The 25,944-nt window shown below is 30.9% G+C and overlaps 1 protein-coding gene across 1 annotated transcript; it reads left to right on the top strand.

Annotated features, from left to right (window-relative positions):
- Positions 1-1,331: 1,331 nt before the first annotated feature.
- LOC126841633 (uncharacterized) lies at positions 1,332-22,422 on the top strand. The gene is made up of 14 exons (XM_050578213.1): positions 1,332-1,347; positions 1,440-1,645; positions 4,889-5,093; positions 6,038-6,227; positions 6,298-6,433; positions 6,503-6,685; positions 6,760-6,886; positions 6,964-7,167; positions 7,411-7,536; positions 7,593-8,153; positions 8,593-8,751; positions 8,810-8,929; positions 11,645-17,586; positions 21,024-22,422. Exons 1-14 carry the CDS (start codon positions 1,332-1,334, stop codon positions 21,066-21,068), a joined length of 8,220 nt encoding a protein of 2,739 aa, XP_050434170.1. The 3' UTR covers positions 21,069-22,422.
- The last annotated feature ends 3,522 nt before the right edge of the window (positions 22,423-25,944 follow it).

Here is a 25,944-nt window from a genome sequence, read left to right as displayed (position 1 = left end):
GTGAAAACATTTTTTTTCATTAATGTTAAAACATACCTTTTTTTGTCATTTTTTTGTGCACCAAAATGAACGTTTTACTGAAAAATGTGTATTATGTGTCAAATAATAAAATACTTATCGTTATGAATTTTAGCTGTTATATTTGATTACAATTAATTTAATTTATATATTTTAAATTATATATAACACAATATAAAAAATTATTTATTGCTTAAAAATGTATATGTTTCAAAAACAATTTAAATTGACAGCTCCTGAATTGAAAGGTATTCAGCAGTTCAATTTGTTTATTGGCATTGATTATTTTTTTTGATATTTTATATACTTCTTATCGTAAATGACGGCATTTAAAATTTCATACTTAAATAAATTATATACTTACTTTATTACAAAATGTAGTATACACCTCATAGATGAGGTGGAAAGAGACAACATAGAGGTGATTTCCAGAAAGAAAGTCACATTGTAAAAAACGGTAGTAAGGCCAGCAATGATGCATGGAATGAGTGTTGGCTGTTATGCACTGAATAATAGAGATGAAACATCATACCCTCTTTCATTGTCGCTTTAACATAAATAATAAGGGCAGGATACAAGTGAGGCGAAATGTTGTAGAAGAAAATACGATTTCGTGAAATTTGAACAGTTAGCTTTCTCTCTTACTGGAAATTTACTTTTGTGTTTTATCTCTCTACTAGCCAGTCAATAATAAATTGGCCTATAAATTGTCCTCCCACTTTCTAATCATTGTATCATAGATTCAACATACGCAGAAAAACCGCTCCACGTACTTTTTTGGCAACCCAATTTGCAAACCTACATTAACCACTGGATTTCTGTGTCCATTCGTTATCATAAGGGTTATCGTATTTCATATTCCCTTAAAAACTGACCGTCGTATTCGGAGATGGGCTTTGATAGAAAATTTTGATACGTTCTTGAATCATAATGCGCTTATAAATTTACTTTTCGAAACATATTCGTTTCAATTGATACTTAAATATCTCAAATTCTATCTCTGGATAAAATATATATTTGTCTAGAGGCGCGGAGAGCGCCGTTCAAATTATTTCAATATTTTTAGGCCTATGCCACGATTACTGATCTTTTGCTCGTACACAATTAGTAGCATCTAATAATATTGTTAGCGGCCATTATTGTAATTGACATGAATACGTCTTGTGGCTGTCCAAAATTTCGCCATTAGTTTTACCTAACCTAACCTGAATTTGCGACTTCAAGAAAAGAGCTGGGAGGGGAGGAGGAGAAGAGAGAGAGGAGATTATTGATAAGAGGATTAGCTTATAAGTAGTCATGTGAGGAGGATGAACATGAATCATCGTATAGGTACCATAAGACATATTCATGACCCAATGTTTTTCCTTCAAAGGAAAAACTAACGATTATTTTTATAGTTTTTTTTTCTTGTCTTTTTGCAGATCGCGACCCATGGCATTCCGGCAACCGGTTGACGCGCATCGTGACCACGGAATTCCCACATTACTTTGCCATCGTGTCCCGGGTCAAACAGGAAGTGCACGCAATCGGACCGGAGGGCGGTATGGTATCTTCGACGGTGGTGCCTCAGGTGCAGGCGGCGTTCCCGCAGGGGGCTCTCACCAAGCGCATCAAAGTCGGCCTACAGGTAAACTTGTTTAAACCGCGGCGAAACGTGGCCAGCACGTGCCTAAAGAAAATCTCCGTGAACCACGTGCCGAAAAAAAAACGGTTCTCGCTAATGTGGTAAACGTTAAGTGCGCTCGAGGGCGTTAAACGGCGATGACGGCCAATTTGGTCCACAGAAAATCCTAAAAATATGTATAAACTGACGATACGCCTTTAACATACACGCTTTCGACTAATTTACACTGCGCCAATAACAAAAACGTTACATTTTGTTTACTACCTATTCTATCCCATAATATATTACAATAATGGTATAAGGGCGAAAAAAATACCAAAATAATTATCTAGTCACTAATCTATATCCAAATTGAAAACGACACTAGTCACACCCGTCACCAGGACGTAATGCCAAACTTACCTTGTATCAACTAATATAATTTAATCGAATTATTAGTTTATATTGATTACCTAATGTATTATTTTTTTATTATTATAACATTAAAAAAATATATATATATTTTTTCAAAATTAAGCAACAAAAAAAACGTGACATATGAATATTGTATGTGCTCATTGCGTGATTAATTTGTTTTTAAGGGATTTATTGTTTAGCATTTTAACATTAAAAAAATGAGTCTAGTGATTTACTTCAAGGTTTGGCATACAGTCAAAAGCTTAATTAATGCGTCTGATTGAAATAACATATTATATTTGTACAGTCAATGAAACATCCTTTTTATGTATTTGAAATAATGTGAAATCATATTATTTTTATTCTTAAGACTTATATATGTATTTATATTTTGAATTTAAACTCATCGCTTTATAATATCATTTCCACTAAATGTATACGATAATAGCACGTTTTTTTGTGTTTTATTTATGATTTTTTTTTTTTTTACTTTAAAGCCCAATAAATATAGTATATACAGTTTTTCATTGAACTAACATGTTTTTGTCATTTAATGTTTTCCGTGCTCAAATAGTTTATTTCATATATAGAATTATACTTCATGTGCTAAGTTTTTCATTATCACAATAATTAATATGTTTTTAAGTTTGCACATCAATTATGAAATAAACTATCTAAGCTTAAACCTGAAAATTCCTTTTTATCTTAGATATTCCAATTTACAATACTTCGAGAAACGATATTGTACATTTTAAAATTTTAAATAAAGTTATCAGATCAATACTAATTAAAAACTACTATTTATTGGGCCATCATTCAATTTTTTTTTTGTTCCCTTTAAGTGTTTTATTTTTTTAATATCATACCATTTTTTTTTTGCTTCACTGTTATAACGTTGCTTTTTAACACGGCTTACAGTTTTACATAAGACACTAATTATTAATTTACCCCCGCAATATATGTTAATGCTTGTAAAAGAGTATACGTTTTATTTTAATTATATAATTTGCTGAATTATTTTTGATGGCCCTTTATTAGTAGTTGATGCAATTAATAGAAGCTTAACCCATTCGTCGTATAAGACATTAAAAACAAAAGCAACTAATTTAAAATATTATACAGCGAGCTGAAATAGTTTACACTGTAAAGGTACATACTAAACCTAAAATAACATGACATAAGGTCAGCTTAGTCATCGAAAAAAAAAATCTGATACCGAAGACATACTAATAGGTAATCTACATTCAAGTATAAGATCCTCATGAAAGTAATAAAACAAATTTCAAACAAGACTTGTAAACATAGTATTAGAAACTAAGTTAGGTAAGTATAATGAATGTAGGACACAGTTTGTATCCCTCTTCAATTTTTACAAAGGTATAATAAGTTAAATCTTATATGTTTGCCTTAAATATCTACAAGTCTATACAAAGCTGAAGAAACTAAGACTTCCTGAATAAAATGACAAAACAAGAAAAACGTCGCAAATGGTTGAAAATATACATTCATTATGTATCACAGAAGATTTAGAAAGTAATACTTAGCAAATGTATACTTACATAGTTATAATTATGATATTATGTGTACAACTGTAATTTGTAACAAACATAATTACATCGAGTGTTCCAAAATGATATACAAAGGTACAAAAGAGAATTAAACTATACATATTTTGTTAGCACGTTAAGTCCTCAAAAGTCTGCTATTCTTTCATGTACGCTATAAAATAATTTACCAAGACTTATTTTGATTGAAGGAAGAATGCGTGATTGAAACATTCCGTCAAAAACGTATTTTTAAACACATCACTAAAAATGGTAACTTTAACGATTACAATTTAATGGACCATGTCCAATTTACTATACGTTCATGACACTACTATATGTCTAATGGTTCATTAGACTTTAATGAAAGTCTATGCAACCAACATAAATACAAAACAGCCAGACAGAATTTACCACTCCTATTACAATAATAATATACTTAAGTTAATAAACCTAAATAAATATTAATGTATAAAATGTCAAAAAATAATTCTTCGGTGGACTATTATATTAATATTTAACTACTTAATAAGACTACAGCATCATAGATAATAGGTCTTATACTGTCGTTTTATTGTTTTAATTGAACTAAAAATGCAGGATATTATTATTACAGGATATCCGATATTCAACAACACGGTCTTCAGATCTAAAAAAAAAATTGTTCTGATTAATAAATACGACAAAACCCGGAATTTTTAGATAGGAAAAAATTCCGTTAAATATAGTCTTGGGACGGTTTCCAATGATATATTATAGACATGAAAAACTAGTGCTTAACCAAAAGACTTTATTTTTTTAAAAATAATAAACAAACGCTTTTTTTATTTAAATAAATACATAAACTTTTAGAGTTCACCATTTTACTTAATTTGATCCAAAAATTCTTCGATTAAGCACCTTATGCCTAGAATATGATGTATGAATTTCATTGGAATCCGTCTAGTGATTTTTTAAATATAGTGGTCACCGTCAACAATTAAGCAGATAACTTTGCCCAGACTTCGTATTTTGATTTGAAATTCATATACAATTTTCTTGGAGTATAGTGTTAAAACTTGGTATTATATTTCAAACAAAAAACATTATACAACAGTTGAAACAAATTGTTATATAATTGTTAAATTGCCTATTTTTTCAACTTACTTATTAAACCTAACCCCTTAAATGTGCAAGTGCACTACTGCAACCATAAGATACACCACTTAATAATACTGAACGCAAAAGCGAGAACGGTTTGATACTGGCCTCGAAAATCGTTGAACATAATTATTGTTCCTAACGTTGAAGTTTGGGATTTTCACAGGCTCAACCAATTCCTCCGGAATTGACGATTAAACTGTTGGGCAATCGAGTGGCCGTTTCACCGATAGTTACCGTGGAACCGAGACGACGGAAATTCCACAAGCCCATCACTTTGACATTACCTTTGCCACAGGCAGCATCCAAAGGCATGATCAACCATTACACGGGGGACGCACCAACACTACGGTTACTCTGCAGCATAACAGGTGGGCAAAAGCTACGAATTGAATTTATGTTTATTGCAAAGCCGTTTCCGTCCTATTTTCAACAACCTTTTGCATCCAATATAATATAATACAATAACTTGGTTGTGTATTACAAATATGATTGATTGTCGAAAAAAAAAAACACTAAACTTTTGTACAAATTTGTTATGTAAATTAATTTAAAATGTACATTTTTCGATTAAAACCAGTTTTTATTTTTGGCTCTCGCTGTTGCGTAACACAACACGATACTGCACTCTTTTGACAGGGTTGTTTGGGAAAAGATCTCGCAAAGGTAATCAACTAAAGAAATCAAATACATATTTTATAACAATATTAGATATTAATTATGACTTCACCAAACTTATTACTTATTTCTTTTCGACACCCTCGTTTATTTTGTTTATTTCTTTAAGCTAATACTATTTTTATTATATATCTATGGTTTAGATACATTTTGTACATACCGTCTAAAAATAAAAATCCATTTCGTTTAAGTGTGTGAACATGATTTTCAACATTATACCTTGAACAAAGTAAATTGCATGGTCATTAACTAGTTGAACTTTTCACGGTTAATTAATAAAAATGTAATAGTGTACGTTTCATTTCTTCAGTATCGCCATAATAGTGACCATCTTTAATCGTTAATCTCCGGCCATATTGTACAAATATATATTTAAAAAATATTATAGCCACTTTAAAGACATCTTTTTCATCAATAAATCGAATGGAATTTAAATGAATTAAAAACTGTTTAGAAAACTCTTAATCTATTAATAAGTACGTGATCTTTTCTGAAACATATTAATGTATTATAAATGTAACTTAAGCTTTAGCTTCTGTAATATAAATAAACTTCTATTGTCGAGTCTTCGAAAAAATGTTTTTTTCCTATTTAAACCGATCTCGTACTTAAGCTGCATTCATTGTAATTCAAACAGGAGGAACTTCCAGAGCTCAGTGGGAAGACGTAACTGGTTCGACACCTTTAACGTTTATAAACGACTGTGTGTCTTTTACTACGACAGTATCTGCTCGATTTTGGTTGATGGACTGCCGGAATGTGGCAGACGCATCGAAAATGGCGACGGAACTGTATCGCGAAGCGATTCACGTACCGTTTATGGCTAAGTAATATTAAACATGATAAATGTCCAGCAGAATATAGAATGAAAACTGATTTGTAAATACTCAATTGAAGGTTCGTGGTGTTTGCCAAGAGGACGGACGTGAACGAAGCCCGAATCAGACTGTTTTGCATGACTGACGATAGGGAAGATAAAACTCTAGAATACAAAGAACAATTCACCGAGGTTTCAAATAGCAGGGACGTAGAAGTAAGGACCTAAATCCGTAAGTTGTTTAATAAAATGTTTCAATGTTTTTTTTTTCTCAACTCGCCCTAGGTACTCGAAGGCAAACCGGTGTACATTGAGTTTGCTGGTAACCTAGTGCCCGTCACCAAGTCCGGCGAACAGCCCAAACTAGTAGTCCGAGCTTTCAAAGAAAACAGACTACCATTTACGATGCGCGTGAAAGATCCAACAGCAGAACCTCGGTCGTGGACTATTATTATGAAAGAGCCAAAGGTGCGGTCGTTTACTTAAGAAATACTTCCAAATTCCTACAACAACCTTTTTATAAATGTACGACTTTGTTGCAGGTTTCTAAGAACGAAGTATCCCAAACGCCAGTTTGTGTTTTACAATTTGCATTACCCGAAAATATTGTACCTGACACTGACATCAACGATGATGAACTATATAATTTCTCATACACACATGACTCTAGTAAGTACCCAATAAAAATATAACATTCGTTAATTACTAATATATGTTAAATTTATTCCAAAATAATTATTTTTAAGACCTGGAACCCAATAAACGCACTGAACTCAGGATAACTGATATAAGTAACTTTGTATCGGATGATTGGGTAAGTCTAGCGCATGAACTAGGGTTCCAATCAAATGAAATCGCTCAAATTAAAAAGGAATATCCAGAGAGCAGCAGTCAACAATGTATGAGTATGTTAAACCTTTGGATGAACGAAATTTCTGCACAAGATTCGGGTATGTTAATTTTATTAATAATACATTTCTATAGTTACTACTTCAATATAAACATTGTTGAAATTGTCTTATTATTATTCAATTTTTGTCCATGTTTACGATGAAATATACTAATATCATAAGAAGATTTTCTTTCTGTTAAAACTTTTTTGTATTAACAATTTAAATAACTGATAACTAGAGAAATGTATAAAAAATATATAATTCTTTCGTTTTTTCTAATAGTTTTTACTATTAATACAGTTACAGTATTAGAAAGTGCGTTGAGCAATATAGGACGTACAGATGTGGTAGAAAAATGTAATTTTGCAGAAATTGGACACTATCAAACCCAAAAACCTATTCATGCAGAGTCTAACCAACAACATAGTAATTATTTTTAAATTTACTTTATAGAGTTTTAGTTAATATTGCAATTCACCTAGGTTATCGTCCTGACGACAAGTACGCTGCCGAAGAAAAGGTGGTCATCGAAGATGAAATAACCAAAACGGTCACTGAGAGACGGATAGAAATTGAACAAAAAATTACTGGTGAGCCAGTGATTATTGAAAAGAAATCAGAACCACCAGTTAAGAAAGAACAAGATACCTCCACAAAAACTGAGGAGTTGTCTGCTGAACCCATCGAACCAACTGAAGTTTCATTTGAACACAAAAGAATGTCGTTTGAACGGGGAGTGTCTATCGATCAAGTGCTACAAGAGGATATTCCAGTTAAGGAAAAACCAAAATCGTTAGAAGAAAAGAAAATGGAGTCAATTGAAGAACACGGACGTGATGTAGATGTGGATGCGACCAGTTTGACATTCCACGAGAAAAGACTTTCATTTGAACAAGGAATACCAGTTAAGGAAATTATACAAAAGAAAACCGAGGAAACTGTATCGGAAAATGTGGCCGAATGTACAAATGATCCAGAGTGCTTAAGTGAAACTGAAAAATCGTTGACAAAGAGTGAAACAACGTCTTCGGTGTATGAAAACGGTAAAACATATGAAATATACTGTTACTTGTTGGTTAATGCATTAACTTATTACAGAGTATTATACAACATATTATTTAAATACGTTGTAATCGTTATAACTTTAAATAGTAATATTGTTTTCAAAGTACATAACTTAACATGCATGTAAACCATATTACATCACCGATTTCTCGACAGTTAGGCGGGCTAAGACTTGAATTTTGGAAGGGAGTTAATGTCCCCTCTGCTTACCCCGATTCCACCTATGTTGAGAGTAGCATTAGTAGTAAATATTTCAATTTATTTGTTTACGAGTTAATATAATTATATTTAATGAACAATATTACTTATGTTTTTAGCTTTATCTTCTAACGGTGAATTATACGCTCTACGATTATTTCAGAAAATGCTTGAATAACAATCATAATATAATGAACTGAGAATAATTTTATTTTTTAGACGACATAATTCCTGACCTAAAACCAGAGACAACCAGCGGTATTGATCGAAGCGATCAAGATAAAGCTGAAAAGAAAAGACGAGATTCGACGTTATTAGAAGAAGTGACTCAAGGCTTAGAGAAATTGGATGCGTCCGGTCTGAATGTAGAAGAAAAAAGTAGGGTTCATAATATTTATATGTTGGAATTGAAGTACATAATCGTACGCATTTATAGCTGCTCTACTGACGCCACAATCTTCCAAAACTCCACCACCCAGCCCAGCAGATTTTAAGGATATACAGCGAAAATCATCAGAAGAAATAGTTATTTCAAAAGAAGTTATAGAGCCCACAGGTAAGCACTGTAGAACGCACTAGAAAAATTATTGTTTGCGATTTTACTTACTTAAAAGTTTACAAATAACTACGCTAGCCGAAATTTGTTGCATACATACCATTTCACTTTTAAAGTATTATTGAATTTCCGAACACTTCAAGTTATTAAATGTAGGTCGACAAGAGTTTATGGTGTAGTTTAAGGTTTCTTTTGGAACAATGGCTTCTGCCATCCGTTAATGCAATAATCAGATTACGTTTCGACAAACAACCACAAGTGGCAGGAGGGGGGTATATTGTCGGTATTAGTCGAGCTGTGACGAGAACGCCAATTCTAGAAAATATTGTATTTAGTTTTTCACTAGAGACTCGTAAAGGACATATTAACAAATCAAATTTAAAAAGATAAATGTTCATAGGTACAACAAAATCGTAAGTACTAAATTTTATAAAATACAATTGTATTTGTTAAAATATGAAGAGATTAAAGCAATATCATTTACTATTATTCACCATGTAATAACATTATGATTATTCATTTAAAAATATAGATGATCAATTAATTTTTTTTAATATTTTATCCAACACCCACCTATGTTACGTTAAATAAATTTTTATTTTTATGACGATTTAAAAATTAAAAATAATTACAACAAAATTCGGCTTGCGTTTGTAGGTACCTCTGAGTAATAAATACTAATTTTTAAACACAGAATAAATTCAAGAGTAGATTTGTTCTGTAATTTAAAGTTTAAACACTTTAAAGTGATATTATATTTATTATAGTCTAGTAATTTTTTTGAATGAGTGACATGAACACGTGACACAAATAGTATATATATATTGTGTTGCAATTATTAAACTTTTATATTAGATAGGTTTCTTGAACACAAGAGCTAATAATACATTTTGCATAAAAAATAATAATCAGTTAATATGGACGTTTTGCAACACAATATTTCCTTTTGATCCTTCTATCATCATAAAACTACATTTATAAATCATTTCTTAGCAAATTTGAAATAATCAAAAACCAATTTTCGCTTGTGCAATATCTATGAAGAATTTATGGCTTTATTGTTTTCAGTTCATGGTATAGCATTTTTACATTAACATTTACAAATCATAAAAGATTACTTGATTATGAAAAATGTAATGATGTTATATATATTTTTTACTGCAATATGCTTATATGAAATGTCCGTTTTGTACTACTTTTCTGGGTTTTTTGTGTAAAAAATGTACTTGTTACGTTTGTTGTGGTGCTTTGATTTTTGTTCTGTTGTTTTTTAAAAATCAATAGCAAGCAAATTGCAGAAGCAAAACTAACAACATACAAGACGTTATTAAATTATTTACTAGGTACTTATTAAACTCTAATCATTACATTTTTAACCGGAAAAATATAATATAATATATTATAGACTATGATATACAGTATAAAGGATTTACCTCATAAAGTTAACTTAACATTAACTATAATATAATAGTAACTGTAACAACATAAACAATATAAGACTATACGACACTGCAAAAATATTTAAAATATAATATCCACATATTATTTTTCTTGCATTATTTTACTATAACATTTATTTGAAATACGCAAGACTTTATTTTCATTTTGAGTAACTGTAAGATATTTACAAACTAAGTGTTTTAAAAATTGATAAAGTTATATTTATAAAAATAACTAAATTATATGATTACTAATAATTAAACTATATGTACAAATTTCGTAACTGTGTTGAACCAAATCCTAAAGTAAAAACAATTATAGATATTTTCAATACAAATGTTTTAGTAATTTAATATTAAATTGTCTTTTATGCTACTAAGAGTTGATGGTACAAATATTTTTAACTATTTATTTTTTTAGGAAAAAACAAATTTTAAATGGAAAATAAAATGTTTTTAAACAAAAATCTAAATTATCTCTAAATATAATATATTTCCTTAACTATAAGATATCACCATAAATTGATGATATACTATAGATAGACAACAGTAATATAATAACTAACAATACAATTTATAGTTAGATTTCTGGATTTCACTATGTTTTAAGTTATAATAATAACTTCTGAAATCCAAGAAAGGAGCATCAAATATTTGCACGGTTGTTGTCTATTTATACTATATATTTTAATCTATTACATTATGAACGTTATCTATACGCCATGACATACAATTTACATGAAAACTGAATACTGAAGTGTTACACTAAAATGTATATAATTTGCCTGTTTAACGAAACTTCTATGGATTGAAAATGTTATAAATGTTTGATTGAGGAATTATGATTTAAATATTTTTAACCGTGGAATGGACTAAAAACGTCACAATAACTTTTTTTATGACAACAATATAAAACAACCCACCTAAAGTATTGTAACTGTTTATGAAAAACATTCATGGAAATCAAAGCACCATCGACACAACAAGAAAAACTACAGAAAAGTGAGAAACCAAGTCACGTTATATTATTTGCACAACTAAATTGCTGACGCTTCATTTCCGGAGTAGAATTTTGCTTAAGAATGAAGAGCTATATTATTACTATAATGTCTCGCTTTTCCGCGATATTTATATTTTATAACTAAAACACATTCACCAACATAAGCCCTATCATTTCACAATATATCCTTTAAACAAAATCGTTATGGCGTGTGTGGCTGTGTATAACTATAAGAAATAAAAAAACATTAGTGATATATTGATGTTTTGGACACAGCATCCTGGCCACAGGATAATGACGATTTGCTGGAGGTCCACGGTTTCGGTGAGCATTTTAATGGTATCGAAACGCCAAATTTGGCTAAATCAAAACACCCCAAATCATTGGCTGACATTGATGACGAATTTGAGGATCGGTCGGTTGTCATACACCCTATTTTTGATCAGTTAAAAATTGACCCGAGAGAACAGTTACAAATTAACAAACGACTAGACGATTCGCCTGCATTTGATAGTCCATTAACGGATAAAAGCATATCTCATGTTGATACAGGAATAAGTTTAACAAGAGAATATTCTGATACGTTAACGAGTTCGGGATTTAAAACCAAACCTAAACAGGATACGCCCTTCGATGAAGAGGCCGAACTCACTGATTCTGGTCTTAGTCCAATTCAACCTGATGACGTCGGGCTTAATGCAAATGAAATATCAGATATTAAAAAAAAAATTGACATGTATGATGCTGCAAACAGTCCAATAACATTCTCTGAATCAGTTAGCCTTTCTCCTTTCGAATCAGAAACTATTGATGTGGCTACAATTACGGAAACAATACGCACAATAGACGTGGCTAATAGCCCCATAGAATATAAATGTCAGAGGATCTCAGGCTCCAAAATTTACGACTTAGTGGAATATACTGTTTCAACGGATACAAGCACTAAGTGTACGTCTCAAATAGGAAGCCAACTGTTACAAATTGTCAATATAGAAAAAAAAATGTTGGAAAATATGAATAAAATAATTACACCTGATAATAAAAATGATGAAACTGACTTTGTAGTTAACTTAGATAAACAAATTATAACTCAGAAAAACAGTGATACGCCTGAAATATGGAAATCTATCCAAATGGATATCGCTGCACCAAAAGATGAAACTGAGGTAAAAAAAGAAGTTGAAGAGATCATTACCAAAACAATAATAGATACAGGAGATAAGAAAATAGAAGATATAAAAACCTCGCAAAGTAATAAGAAAACAATCAAAGCGCTAAAAGCCATAATTGACATAGAAGAAACAGAACAAAATGAAATACATGATAGGTTAATGAAAACGAATAAACTAATCACAGATTTAGAAGTCAACAAAACACCTGTAATAGAAAAAATAATTGTTCCGAAATTCATTAAAACTTCTACTGTTAATGAACAATCTGATGAGCTGGATCCATCATACATCAAGTTTAGCAGCGATAATGAATATAATACAATTTATTTATTACCAGAAAATAATAAAAACAGTAATAAAAGTGACAATACTAAAGGCGGCCTAGAATATAATTCAGCAAAAACAGCTAGTAATCCAGTTAGTATTTTTGAAGATGAAGATGAAGAACAGGAATCTGAAATTTTCGAAAAATTTACAAAAAAACACCTAAAAAAAACGGTTGACTTAGCTAGAGTGGATGACAACAGGGGTAAAAGTGAAAAAGACGAGAATCAAGATGAAAATGCAGTTATGGTTAATAAAAATGAAAATGAGTTAAAATGTACTAGCGTGGGAGAAAAATCACATAAAAGTGTTTCAAAAACTATAGAGAAAGGTTTAAAAGATATTACAAAAACACTCACTAGTATTGTTAAGACAATGGACGTAAAAGAGAGTTCAACTAAAAGTAAAGGAAAAGAGAAAGAGAAAGAAAAAGAGAGTGTAGATTACGATATTAAAAAAAGTTTGCATAAAGAAAATCTCTCGTTTGAAATAACAGAAACACCCTTTTCAAAAGATTCATTAGATATGGGCTTATCCGACTCAGCAGGTACAAAAACTACTTACCAAAATAAATTCAAAGGCTTAACGCACACTCCTGATAATTCATTACTATCCAATGAACCTGATAGAAGTATGAATGAAAAAATTGAAGTGCAAACTCCAGTAGACAACATTTCTAAAAAAAACAATATAATATGGGTAGTTAATGAAGGTAACCAAAATGAACAAAAACAAACAACTAATACTACATTAAAAACTAAACCGACAAAAACTGACTACTTAACATTGCATACAACTGTAGCTAATATTCCCAAAGGAATTGTACGTCACAAAGATGTAAGGGATGGTCAAAAGATCTATCTTGAAGATTACTTAAAACAGGATTTTAAAAACGAACTCACCAAAAATACTTGTACAACTGAACAGACACCATTTAATAATTCTAAAATAATAAATATAGAATTAACAAAACAATCAGATAAAAAGGAACTTTATGTTAAAAAAGAAGAAACATTTGTCGACATTCAAACACATAAAATAGTAAAAGAAAATAAGGATGAATGTACTAAAGAAAACTGTAGTAAAAGTAACACAAATAAACAATTAATCAAAACCGCATCATTAGAAAAGGAAGTTGTAGAAGACGAGTCTAAGTCCCTTGAACATTTCATATTATGTGACCCAAAAAAAAGAGAAATTATACCCGACAACTACTCAACTAAAACATCTAATATACATAAAACTGGCACAGTAACAACAATAACCAATAATACAATAGAGATACAAAATAATGTATTCAAATCAGTAACAGAAAGCTTAATAGAAACAAAAACACCGACAGTTTCGAAAGAGCCAACTCCCGACGCGACAAATATTACTGAAACTACCCCTAAATTTGATATTTACTCCGATACTAAAAGAACATCTGAATTAAAAACAATTAAAGATACCACTGATAAAGTGGTTTCTGAACATTCCTTATCTGCTACAGTTTCAGTAGTGTCCACCCCTGACACAAAAGATACAACTGAGACTTCCTCTATCTCTGACAAACTTCAAGATATCAACATGATACCTAAAATAACAAAAAAAGAGGACTCCTCTGATAAAATAGCTTCTGAACTTTCCTTGTCACCGACAGTTTCGAAAGAGTCAACTCCCGAAGCGACAGATATTACTGAAACTACCCCTAAATTTGATATTTACTCCGATACTAAAAGAACATCTGAATTAAAAACAATTAAAGATACCACTGATAAAGTGGTTTCTGAACATTCCTTATCTGCTACAGTTTCAGTAGTGTCCACCCCTGACACAAAAGATACAACTGAGACTTCCTCTATCTCTGACAAACTTCAAGATATCAACATGATACCTAAAATAACAAAAAAAGAGGACTCCTCTGATAAAATAGCTTCTGAACTTTCCTTGTCACCGACAGTTTCGAAAGAGTCAACTCCCGAAGCGACAGATATTACTGAAACTACCCCTAAATTTGATATTTACTCCGATACTAAAAGAACATCTGAATTAAAAACAATTAAAGATACCACTGATATAGTGGTTTCTGAACATTCCTTATCTGCTACAGTTTCAGTAGTGTCCACCCCTGACACAAAAGATACAACTGAGACTTCCTCTATCTCTGACAAACTTCAAGATATCAACATGATACCTAAAATAACAAAAAAAGAGGACTCCTCTGATAAAATAGCTTCTGAACTTTCCTTGTCACCGACAGTTGTTACTGGAACATCTTTTATTTCTGTAAAATTACAGGATTTTAAAATAAAAAATGACATTAAAGAAATATCTGAAAAACATTTCAATGATGATAACACCAATGACACTATGTTGATATTCGACCATAAAGAGGTTGATAATGTCCAGAAAGTTTCTACGAGTATTACAACAGAAAATCTATTGGAAACTAAAACTTCTAAAGCGGAAACGCTCTTAGAAATTAGTAAAGTACTTAAACCGGACGATTTTATTGACAATCTTACATTACAGTCTCCTCATTCTTTTTCCTCTTCAGTGTTAGAGTCCATTATTGACGCTCAAGATTTAACTGAAACATCCCTTACTTCTGACAAATCTCAGATCATAAAAATAACTGATGGCATTAAAGAAACATCTGAAAAACATTTAGACGATGATCAATCTTTAAATACTAAATGTTCATCTCAAACCAAAGTGTTAGATAATGAACAAAAATTGTCCACTAGTATTATTTCACTGAAAAGCCCATTTAAAACTAAAACTTGGGTTGAAGAAAAACCATTGGAAGTAACAAAAATGTTTAGTAATGTCGATTTATTAGACCGTAGAAATGAACTTTCTGATGTTTCTTTGTTACCAACTGGTTCAGTCCAAACTATACACTACACTGACGAATTAAATAAAACGCTTTTGACGAATGATTTATCATCTCTAACTGCTTGTTCCAATACCGAATATACTGATCATATCTGTTCTACTAGTTTAAATAATGAAGTTACTATTAACAAACCAATTCAGATTATTTGGGAAGTATCAAAATCTCCAGGCTTGAGATCCGGTATAACTCTATTAGAGGATGAAAATAAACTGAAAGATTTGGAGTGTAAGGTTTCAGACGATACTGTGTATGATAATACTATGAAATCGGAATGTAGTGATGATATTAATGTTGTAGACAAAAGTAATGCGATTTTCAAAAGTGACGTTCATAGTATGCCGGATTCGTTGTATGGATCAAACTATAATAGCGATTCATTGGTTAGCTCGGTTGGGTCACTATCATCTAAACTTGTTTCTGGTCAGACGTATATGGAAAAAAATGCAGTAGCGTGTAGGATTGAAAGTACCCCGATTTTGAGCTTAAGTGGTACAGGTAAAGCTAGTTTAAAACATGATTCAGCGTCTTTTAGCAGTTTTTCAAATACAAATACTTCTTCTAAGTCTTCATCTGGTCCTACAACATATCCATGTCCAGTAACTACTGATAAAATAAATATTTCAAAAACTAAGTACAAAAAAGAAACCCGCTCTTATATTAAAACAAAACCTGTATCAGACATTTCTGGGGATTTGGCGAAACATAAATTATCTTCCAGTAAACATTTACCGATTACAGCATCTAAAGTAGAATCAATTACGCGAAACACTGAAATAAAGAGGCCGCCTTTGCTTTCTAAACAAAGACATATCATTAGCCATGGTTCCAAATCTCTTGATTCTTCTAAAAAACTAAATGTAGGTTTAAATAAACCTGTTGTTGATCAAAGTTCTATTACAAAAATAAAAAACACCGAAATAAAAAAAGAAAAATCCTCATTTGAATCAGGTACAAAGGTCAAATTATCAACAAAGCTATCCGATGAATTAAAACCAAAATCTATAAAGTCTATTGATAATACAAACGTAAATACTGAAAAACCAATTACAAAAACATCAAATCAAACGAAAACTGTGAACAAAAAATCATCCCCCCTTAGTGGCTATTCGAAAATAGATTCTATCAGAGATAACAAATCAGCTGTAAAAATGAAGCAGAGTGCTGGGGCCTCCAAACCAGAAATAGAAAAATTAATGAAAACATCAAATAACGAAAATCTAAAATTTCAACAAACAATATTGGTAACTGAAACAGCGCCTAAAAACAAAGCAAAGAGTTATATGGCATCAACAGAATCTCGTGATAGGAAATTAGAAACATCGAATCAAAAATCTATACATTCTTATAAGATGACAACAACTGTTTCATCAACAAGATCTAGTCAAATTGTAACCGACAAAAAATCAACAGTTTCCAAATCTTCATCTAGAGTATCGATTACGAAAGTTCAGAGTAAAATTCCTGTAAAAAGTTCGTTACCGCCATTGGACACAAAGTCGTCAGTCGTATCCGATTCTAGAGTTCTTAGCGCACCTTCGCGAAAAACCGCTTTTGAATTCCAATTGCCATCCAGTAAATTAAACCCATTATCGCTACCAGGGAGTCCGGCTCGTAGTACCAATAAGGCAAACTCTCAAATTAGATCAGTGTTTATAACATCAGAAGTATTCTCGAGTCCTTCGAACCGCGCTTCGTCAGTGGAATTAGTGTATGAACAACCGAACCGATCCCCTTGTTCATCAATGTCCGAACAACAGCCGGCTTCTATTACCGAATCAGTTTCGTTAGAGGATGTGGAAACAACTCAATCTTCGAACTCCGACAACGAACGGGTATCTGAGGTACATACTTGTAATATATAAATCCAAATACACATTTGTACGATTTACCAATAAACGTTTTCTATTAAATTCGTGTTATCAATTCTACAAATACGTGTTAATTAAATATTCGACATTTAGTTAAATTAAATTCGTGTTAAAAACGTTGATCCAACTGAAAATGATTATTGGTTAACCTATAATATAGGTAGCTTACGAACTGCACCTATATACTATAATTGTAGTTTTTAATGATTTTCAATATTATTTATAAACCAATATGTATCATGAGTTATTTTAATCTGTACTACTCATTTGACCTAAAATATGACCATCGCACCGCTGGTAAATAGAAATTTTAATGCGCAGTTGATAGTTATAAAAACTGTATTAGGAATATTTTCAGGTGAAATTCATTAATTTCTTGGTAGCTAATGCAAATTCTTAATTTGTGTTATAATCCTTAAGTCATCATTTATCTAAATATTATTTTTAATAAGCACAGTATGATTGGCCTACCACTAATTTAAAAACGGCACTAAATTAATACTAATCTGTAGCTCAAAAAAAAATATATTTAGAACTTTAAATACTTGAATAAATAAAATATATATAGTTATATTAGACTCGGAACTAAAGGGAAAATGATCACAATTTTAAAAAAAAAATGTACGGTGAACAATATACTGTTTTAGTATGACCCAGAATACGGAATCTATTTGAATATACTTAACAAAAAATGATTTTCATAAACGGTTATAATATTATATGTATTATAACAAAAGACAAAACTGTAAGTGAAAATAAATTAGTATTTTCATAAAATTCTGTGATTAAATTGTGTAAGCGTTATGTTACTTTAAAAAATGTAATCACGGACATGGATGATTAACGAAATAAGATATATGTGTATATATTACTTATGTCTATTTTGCATAATGCCAATAAACCCCATTATATATTTTTACCTAAAGTATTGACGTCTACAAAAAAACTTATAAATGGATCATCATGCATTTTTTACCTAGTGTCACTGAAATAAATTGAAATGTTTAAACGGATCTATTTAGCTTTATTAAATAACTGTTACCATCATTTAAATTTTAATATTAAATATAAAAATAAGGATTAGAAAAATATTCTTCTAAAAATTTAGTTTTAAAACAATATATTTTCTACTTCACCAGCACTATATAATTAAATAAATTGTGTAGAATAATAATAATACAAATTAAAGATACAATTTAAATTTATAATATTTGTACAATGTACCTAGTAATATAATAAAAAAAGTTACTTAAAAAAAAATACTTTAAAATATTTTAGGCTATTTTATGAATTATATGATATAGCTTTGAAATCTCTTCTATATTTAAATAATTATATCAGTTACAATTCAAAATTATTTTCACAGATAAAATCATATAATTTTGATAGTTGGTCATTAGACAGCAATTTATCTTTAAATCAAATAAGCGTATCATCATCCATTAGCCATATGTCCGAAGAACACAGAAAGGACGTGCCACAAATTGCTATAACAGCATACGAATCCACCGAAGAAGATGCCGAGGTCAATAGCTTGTTTAATTCAACCACCGTCCAAAACAATACTAAAACACGTCAATCTCAGTCTGTTTCTCCCAAGTCTTTGAGACTGAAATCTAGAATCATACTAAAATCACCGACTCCTGATAATAATATAAATATATCCAAGTCTTTGTCTCCGGCACTGTCATCTGATTTCAATTATTTAACTGATGTGGAAGTCATGTCAGATTCTGACGATGAGAAAGATTTCGTTCGAACGCCCCGTTTAACTCCTAGTTCGATTGACTACTGTATTCTGACTGATATAGAAGACCTGAGTGAAGACGAAAGACAACCGACATCTAGTCAGATTAACGATGATCATACAGATACTGAATATTTCGATGAAGAAAAATGTTTTCTCAGCAAAGAAGAGCCGACAAGACAGCATGCCGATGATATTTTAGATTTCCCTCGCCCACATAGAGAAATTTTGTTCCATTCTAAAGACGGAGTAGTTCGTACTTTGACACCGACAGATGAAACAAATCTAGTATGTCTAAAAACACCTCTAGTAGAAATCAAAGGTTTCGAATCGGAAGAAGAAATAATGACTATGGAAGAAAATGACGTGCATGAGTCGAGCAAAGCAAATTCAACTCCGTACTATCACGACGTTGACGGTGGTGTAGTAGAGTCTTCGGAAAGCGTCAAGCCCGAAAGAAACAAACACAAATATAAGACGATCAAGAAAAAAATTGTAGTCCCGGAAACTGATTGTATAAAAAAGCGTTTTCGCAATAGAAATCAAAACAATTCCGAAGGCGAGGAAAATATCGGAAAACAGTTCGGTGAATGTGATAAAACTCTCTCAAAATATGCGTCAGAACCGATTACAAACAAGATGGCAGTTCCGTTACAACTGCAGCTTAAAAATAACAATTTGACCGAAATTCGTTATGAAGAATCTTGTAAAAATAATAAGTTGGTGATACACGACAATGTTAACGGATTTAGCGTTTCCGTGGATTTCGAAAGTCATAATTCTATACTGCTAAACATCGGTAGAGATTCGGGAAGTTTGTCGTTGAGATGGTATAATAACGAAACTAAAGCAGGTAGGATCTCTCCTCGTTTTATCCGTATTGGTAATTTACAAACCGTAGAACCTGCGTGTATTACAAAACCTAACTTAAACAATTCAAGACATCAATTTGACGTAGAATCGTGCACCTACGAAAGTATGAAAATTCATAAACGTAGGTACATTACCTATTTTATTGTGTATTTTATAGTAAGACCTAAGCATATAGTCCAGTATCATATAAGCAAACAATACCTAATTCAAATACCTATTACTAAACCACCGTTAGTTAATATTTGTTCTTTCAAGGATCAGTTTATAAATCAGAAGAGACTTCATCCTTCATCTATTACAGGACTATCTGCATTTAAAGTATTTAGTAGAGAACACGAAGCAAAACATAAAAGTAGAAAGAAAATTGTGTTAGAATCTAGAAAACACGTTGCCGATGTAATACAAATTTTTGAAAATATGTGTGATAATCCATCGGTAAGTCATACCGTCAATTATAAAACATCACAACATTATTATAAGGATCCTCAATTATTGACCTTGAGACAAAATGTTTCCTTTATGGCTAAATCAAATAATAAAATTGGTAAATATAATTAAATACTTTTTTTTAAATAATGGAACTGGTGAAGGAATAAATTAACACCTTATAAATTAGACTACAAAATGCAAGACAGAACAAGTAAAACTCACATTTCATTTTGTTGATTAACACATTATATCTAACATGCAATGTCTTGATAAATGATAAATCTACACATTTAACAACATAAAAATGTCTTTAATGCCTTGCATTTAATTGTTTAATTATTATAACTTTAATTTATTTTAGGAAAGGAAGCCAACTTCTCCCAACTTGAAAATGCAAAGCCTATAACTAGTTCTGGTAAGTTTTATAATTTAAAATGTAGTAAATTTATCCCAAAATTGTACACCAGTAAAAACAAAACTTCATTCATGATAGTTATTATATAAACTTTTTATACTTCCAAGTGAAAAAAATATGATTGCAAATAATATGACCGATTCCTTTGCTTTTGCTAATTTTAGCAGTACATTCGTTACCTTTTTAATACTTGGCTTATTAGAATATAAAACACAAAATATGCTTTACTAAAAATTAAGAGGTAAACACTGAACATTAAGCACAAATAAGTTTGTTATACGTTGTTTAAATGATATTTGAAAGCGATTTTATTCAATTTTATCACTTTTATTTATAATAATTCTTGTAGACCTGTGACCTCTCCGTTTCCTCATTGCTTTGATTACATTATGCCAATACTTTACTGTACTAGTCCTCTCGGATAAAATCACTTTCAAATAAACGCTTTGATGCCCATTTGTAAATACAGAACCTTCATTTAAAACTTTCTAACTTTGCTGGTTTATACTGTGCTTGGTTTGGACTGTACTGGCTTGAAAATACTAACTACCGATTTGCATCGAAGCGTTTTTTCGAAAGTGATTTTATCACTTTCAGATTTAAAAATTCCTGTAAACCTGTGACCTGCCCGTCACCACTATGCCCCGACCCAACTATGCTCCGTCCCCACTATGCACCGACCCCACTGTACTGGTTTTTTTTTTTTTTGCAAAAACTTAGTGGACCAAATAACACAAATACAATGTCTTGTTATATTTTGTTGGAATGGTCGACGATTCATGTTTCAATCGTTTGTACTCCATAGTTTAAATTATAATCGCTTATTCTCAATAAAATTAATATTTATGTATTATATACTTCCATTATAGCAATCTCACACAAACTATTTATACTTCACAGATTATATTATTTCAAAGCTATATTATACTTCTATTTTACTAGATTGACAATGTACAAAATAAAATGCAACTAAAAAAACCTTTTCATAGATCCTTAAAATGTAAAGGGTGGGTTAGTGAAACGGGTTTTACCATTTAAATACATTAGAAAATCGCCGTTTTACTGCCTCATCCTGTATATTAATTTCTTGTTATTTTCTAAAGAAAAATCGATTTTCTTACATTTAAATTAAAATAAATCGTATACTGGTACTGTGATAGAGAAAACAATAAATTTTACCTACATTTATTACTTATTAGTTGAATATTACTAACGTGTATAGCCACTAGCAGTCGGCTGTTGCCTGTTATTTAACAATAACCTTTTATGGAGATTTTAAAAATTGTGTTTTTTTAATAATAGCATAGGAGCAGTATCATGATGTTAAATGTTCACGAGATTTGATCTAGTCATAAAATAAAGTATTATCATTTATGACTTAATTATTATTAAAATTTATCTTAATAGTAATAGTACATAGTAATAAAATAATGAAAATTTTTTTACAAAATTAGAGCTACAAGTTGATAAACTAAAAAAATAAAATTAGCACGAAGCAGATTATCTAATATTAGACAATTTGAACAATCAAGCGTGAATCTCTTTAAATGAATAACAGTATAACAATATACAAAACATTAGTTTTCCTTTAAAAAAATTGTGTAATAAAAAAAACATTTTGAGGCGGTATACTGCATAAAAACCAACACTTAATCTAAATCCAAAAAACAACAGTCCTCTTCATTATTTGCAGGTAGTTGGACATTAAATACTCATAGTTAACCTTCGGTAAGGTTATATAACGCAGGCTATAAAATAACGAGATAACGACAGTGGTTTTGTCGTATCAGAATAATTAAGTGTCTTAACAAGTACACGGACAGGTTTTTTTCCCAAAAAATCGAGTGTCTACTATAATCAGTCACACGATTTAGTTTCTCACATCTGGTACACTGGGTTTTTAGTTTAAAAAAAACGGTTTTTTTTTTGTTTTTTCAACTTTCGTCTGTGAAGACTTAAACTTTTTCAACTATTACCCCCCCAAAGTTCAAACTAGACAAAATTTGTGATTTATAGAGTTGCTATTCGAAGGAATTGGTCTAGTATTAAAAAAGTTACAGTGTATACAGCGAAAAAAAAAGCCCACATCAGAGTAAAACCAATACCTTCTCGCTTTGCATCGAAGCTAAAACATATTTCTGGATTTTTGTGTAAAAGACATCAAAAGTGGTCAAATTATATGTTTTTTGGGTCGGTGATTACGAATTTAATATCAGTTCTCAATTTTAATCATCCGGAAAGAATTTAAGTAAAAAAAAAAAAAAAAGTTGAATTTGTGTAAACTTTAAGTCAAAAGTGGTACTTGAGCACAAAACCTAATAGTATCATTCTGCATAGATATAAATAAAATTGTTTTAATGATTTGATCAATTTTTTTTTAATATTTTAGGTGTTTTTGTTAAAATATACGCAATGTGCGAAAACACGGTTTTCCGGCAATTAAAAAAAAACAGTAGTGCCGAATTTTTCACCCGCTTAATATGTTATGGAAACATATGAGTTCCAACTACTGGCAAATTTTCAACCCAAAAGTTTTAAAATTACGGCTAAAACCCCCGAAAAACAAAAAAACTTGTACCCCCCCTAGGGGGGCGGGAAATGGGTATATTTTGAATTTGACAAAACTGACGTGCGCGGGCATACCAAATAAATATTTCTTATACATTTCAACTCGATCCGACTCTTTTTCTCGATACTATAGCCAGTAAAAGTTCTAACTTAAAAACTCGTACGGTTTTTTTTTTTGTTTTTTCAACTTTCGTCTGTGAAGACTTAAACTTTTTCAACTTTTACCCCCCCAAAGTACAAACTAGACAAAATTTGTGATTTATAGAGTTGCTACTCGAAGGAATTGGTCTAGTATTAAAAAAGTTACAGTGTATACAGCGAAAAAAAAAGCCCACATCAGAGTAAAACCAATACCTTCTCGCTTTGCATCGAAGCTAAAAGTAAATGTTAGAAGACAAACCTACTGTGTACTCAAAGGCAGTCTTGGTGTTTGAACAAACCTTTAAATACCCACATATATTATTATTAAGCAGTTAATTCTGTTGGGTGTTTTACAGGTTCGCCCAAAACAAAAACAACGCAATAAACCTGAACGTGGATGGAAATCCTTGTGGAGCTTTTCATCCTAATCAATACAATATGTTTTCAATAATCAAAACGAACTTTCTTATAAGTTTTATACGGATCAGTTATTATTTATCCCTGTGGTTACAGGAGAAAGAATTCTACCAAGGGATTCACACCTGTCGTAAAAGGCGACTAAAGTGACCTGGAACGCTCCGATAAGAAGGCTTTTGATTGGCCACTTCTTCTTGTGTCACACATTCTCCGGCCCGCGATTAGCACCCAGTGCTACTAGTCGGTTTGCAGTCGTAGGGGATCCCTTTTGGGCGAACCACTACAGCCAAGGATCAGTACTTATTGTTTTGTAGATTTAATATATTATTAATTCATCTATATTTATTTTAGTTAATTATATTTTGCTAAGTTGTCTTATACCTTACAGTGCTGTAAAATAATTTTGTACTAATACATCTTAACCAGATGGTCTCTAATAGCGGTCAAACTCCAATACACTAACCTTTTATTATGACATACTCGACTAGAATGTGATTTAAAACCGCGTACCGGCAGCATGTCTTTGAGCATACTCATTTAAGTACATACCGGTTTGCCATGGAATTATAATAAATCAATACAACCAATATTTTCGTTTAGCACGTACTGGACGGTATGTCTTCCAACATATCTCACCATGTACTACCCGTATTTTTAAAAATTCTTTTTAGGTTAGGATAACAAAGAATGACATTTTATGAAACATATATATATATGTTAAATTTTCTGTAGTCTCAGAATTATGTTAATTTTTGAATTGATGTTTTGTTTTTTTTTTTTAATTGTATTCCTTCAGTAGAATAAAGACAGCACTAAATATTGTGTTTGTTTTATGTAATTAAAATAACTTTTGTTTAGAATGATTAAAACTGTAATTCATAACCGTGTCAACCTTTGACAACCTATTAATGTGATTACACAATATTAAAAACTATGCATTAAAATATGGCGATAAGCAATTTATATCTTAGCCTAGCTTTTATAATACAAATAAATAAACAAATACCAACACACTTTTTTAATTGTAATTTAATTTCCAGGGAACGTTTTTTTGGACGGTCATTATAAACTATAAATACTGCCTTTTATGGGCCGGAGTGTCGGTCTCTATACAATGTCTAATGGTCCATACTGTAGGTGTTAAAAATTGTCAACGCGCACACACTCGAAGACGATCTTCAGTCACACCTTGCTAAATAATCTCAAAGGTCGAAATTTTATAATAATGTTGTAATCGCTTAATATTGCCTCAACGAGTGGCATAAATTATATTTTTAAAAAAGTAATAAAAACTTAACAATGATAAATAATTTCAAAAAACTGCCTTATTTTAAATTTATCGGAAGTGTTGTGGAGATACTAAACGGTTTTAACGGACAACGACGTAGGAAATTGGAAAATGGAAAATTTGGATTTTACGGTAACAATTTTTGTGATTACGATAACATTTTTAACGGACAACGACTTTGGAAATTGGAAAATTTGGATTTTATGACGACGATAATTCTAATGAATTTGATGGTGTGAAAGATGAGCCTCTTACTTTGGTAAGCCGGAGGCTGTTAAGGCGTGGGCAACCTATTGAAATGCATTCGGAAACGATTTAAATAATTCAAAGACAACAACATACCTATTACCATACCCATAAATATAGATAATATTATAGACAATTTTTTCTCGAATATTACAGTATCAAACTACCTAGTAGACAAATTAACACTAATATTTTATTACCTACAAA

Source organism: Adelges cooleyi, unplaced genomic scaffold (assembly GCF_023614345.1).
Source record: "Adelges cooleyi isolate 19-005CV unplaced genomic scaffold, UGA_ACOO_1.1 ACOO_flye_CR_arks_rails_tigmint_CR_PRNA_40, whole genome shotgun sequence".
Taxonomy (NCBI): Eukaryota; Metazoa; Arthropoda; class Insecta; order Hemiptera; family Adelgidae; genus Adelges; species Adelges cooleyi.
This window is presented reverse-complemented; position numbering and strand designations above follow the sequence as displayed.

Coding starts and splice junctions, on each gene's coding strand:
- LOC126841633 (XM_050578213.1), top strand. Junction 5,094..6,037: donor GTTACTCTGCAGCATAACAG/GTGGGCAAAAGC, acceptor TAATTCAAACAG/GAGGAACTTCCAGAGCTCAG. Junction 17,587..21,023: donor ACAACGAACGGGTATCTGAG/GTACATACTTGT, acceptor AATTTATTTTAG/GAAAGGAAGCCAACTTCTCC.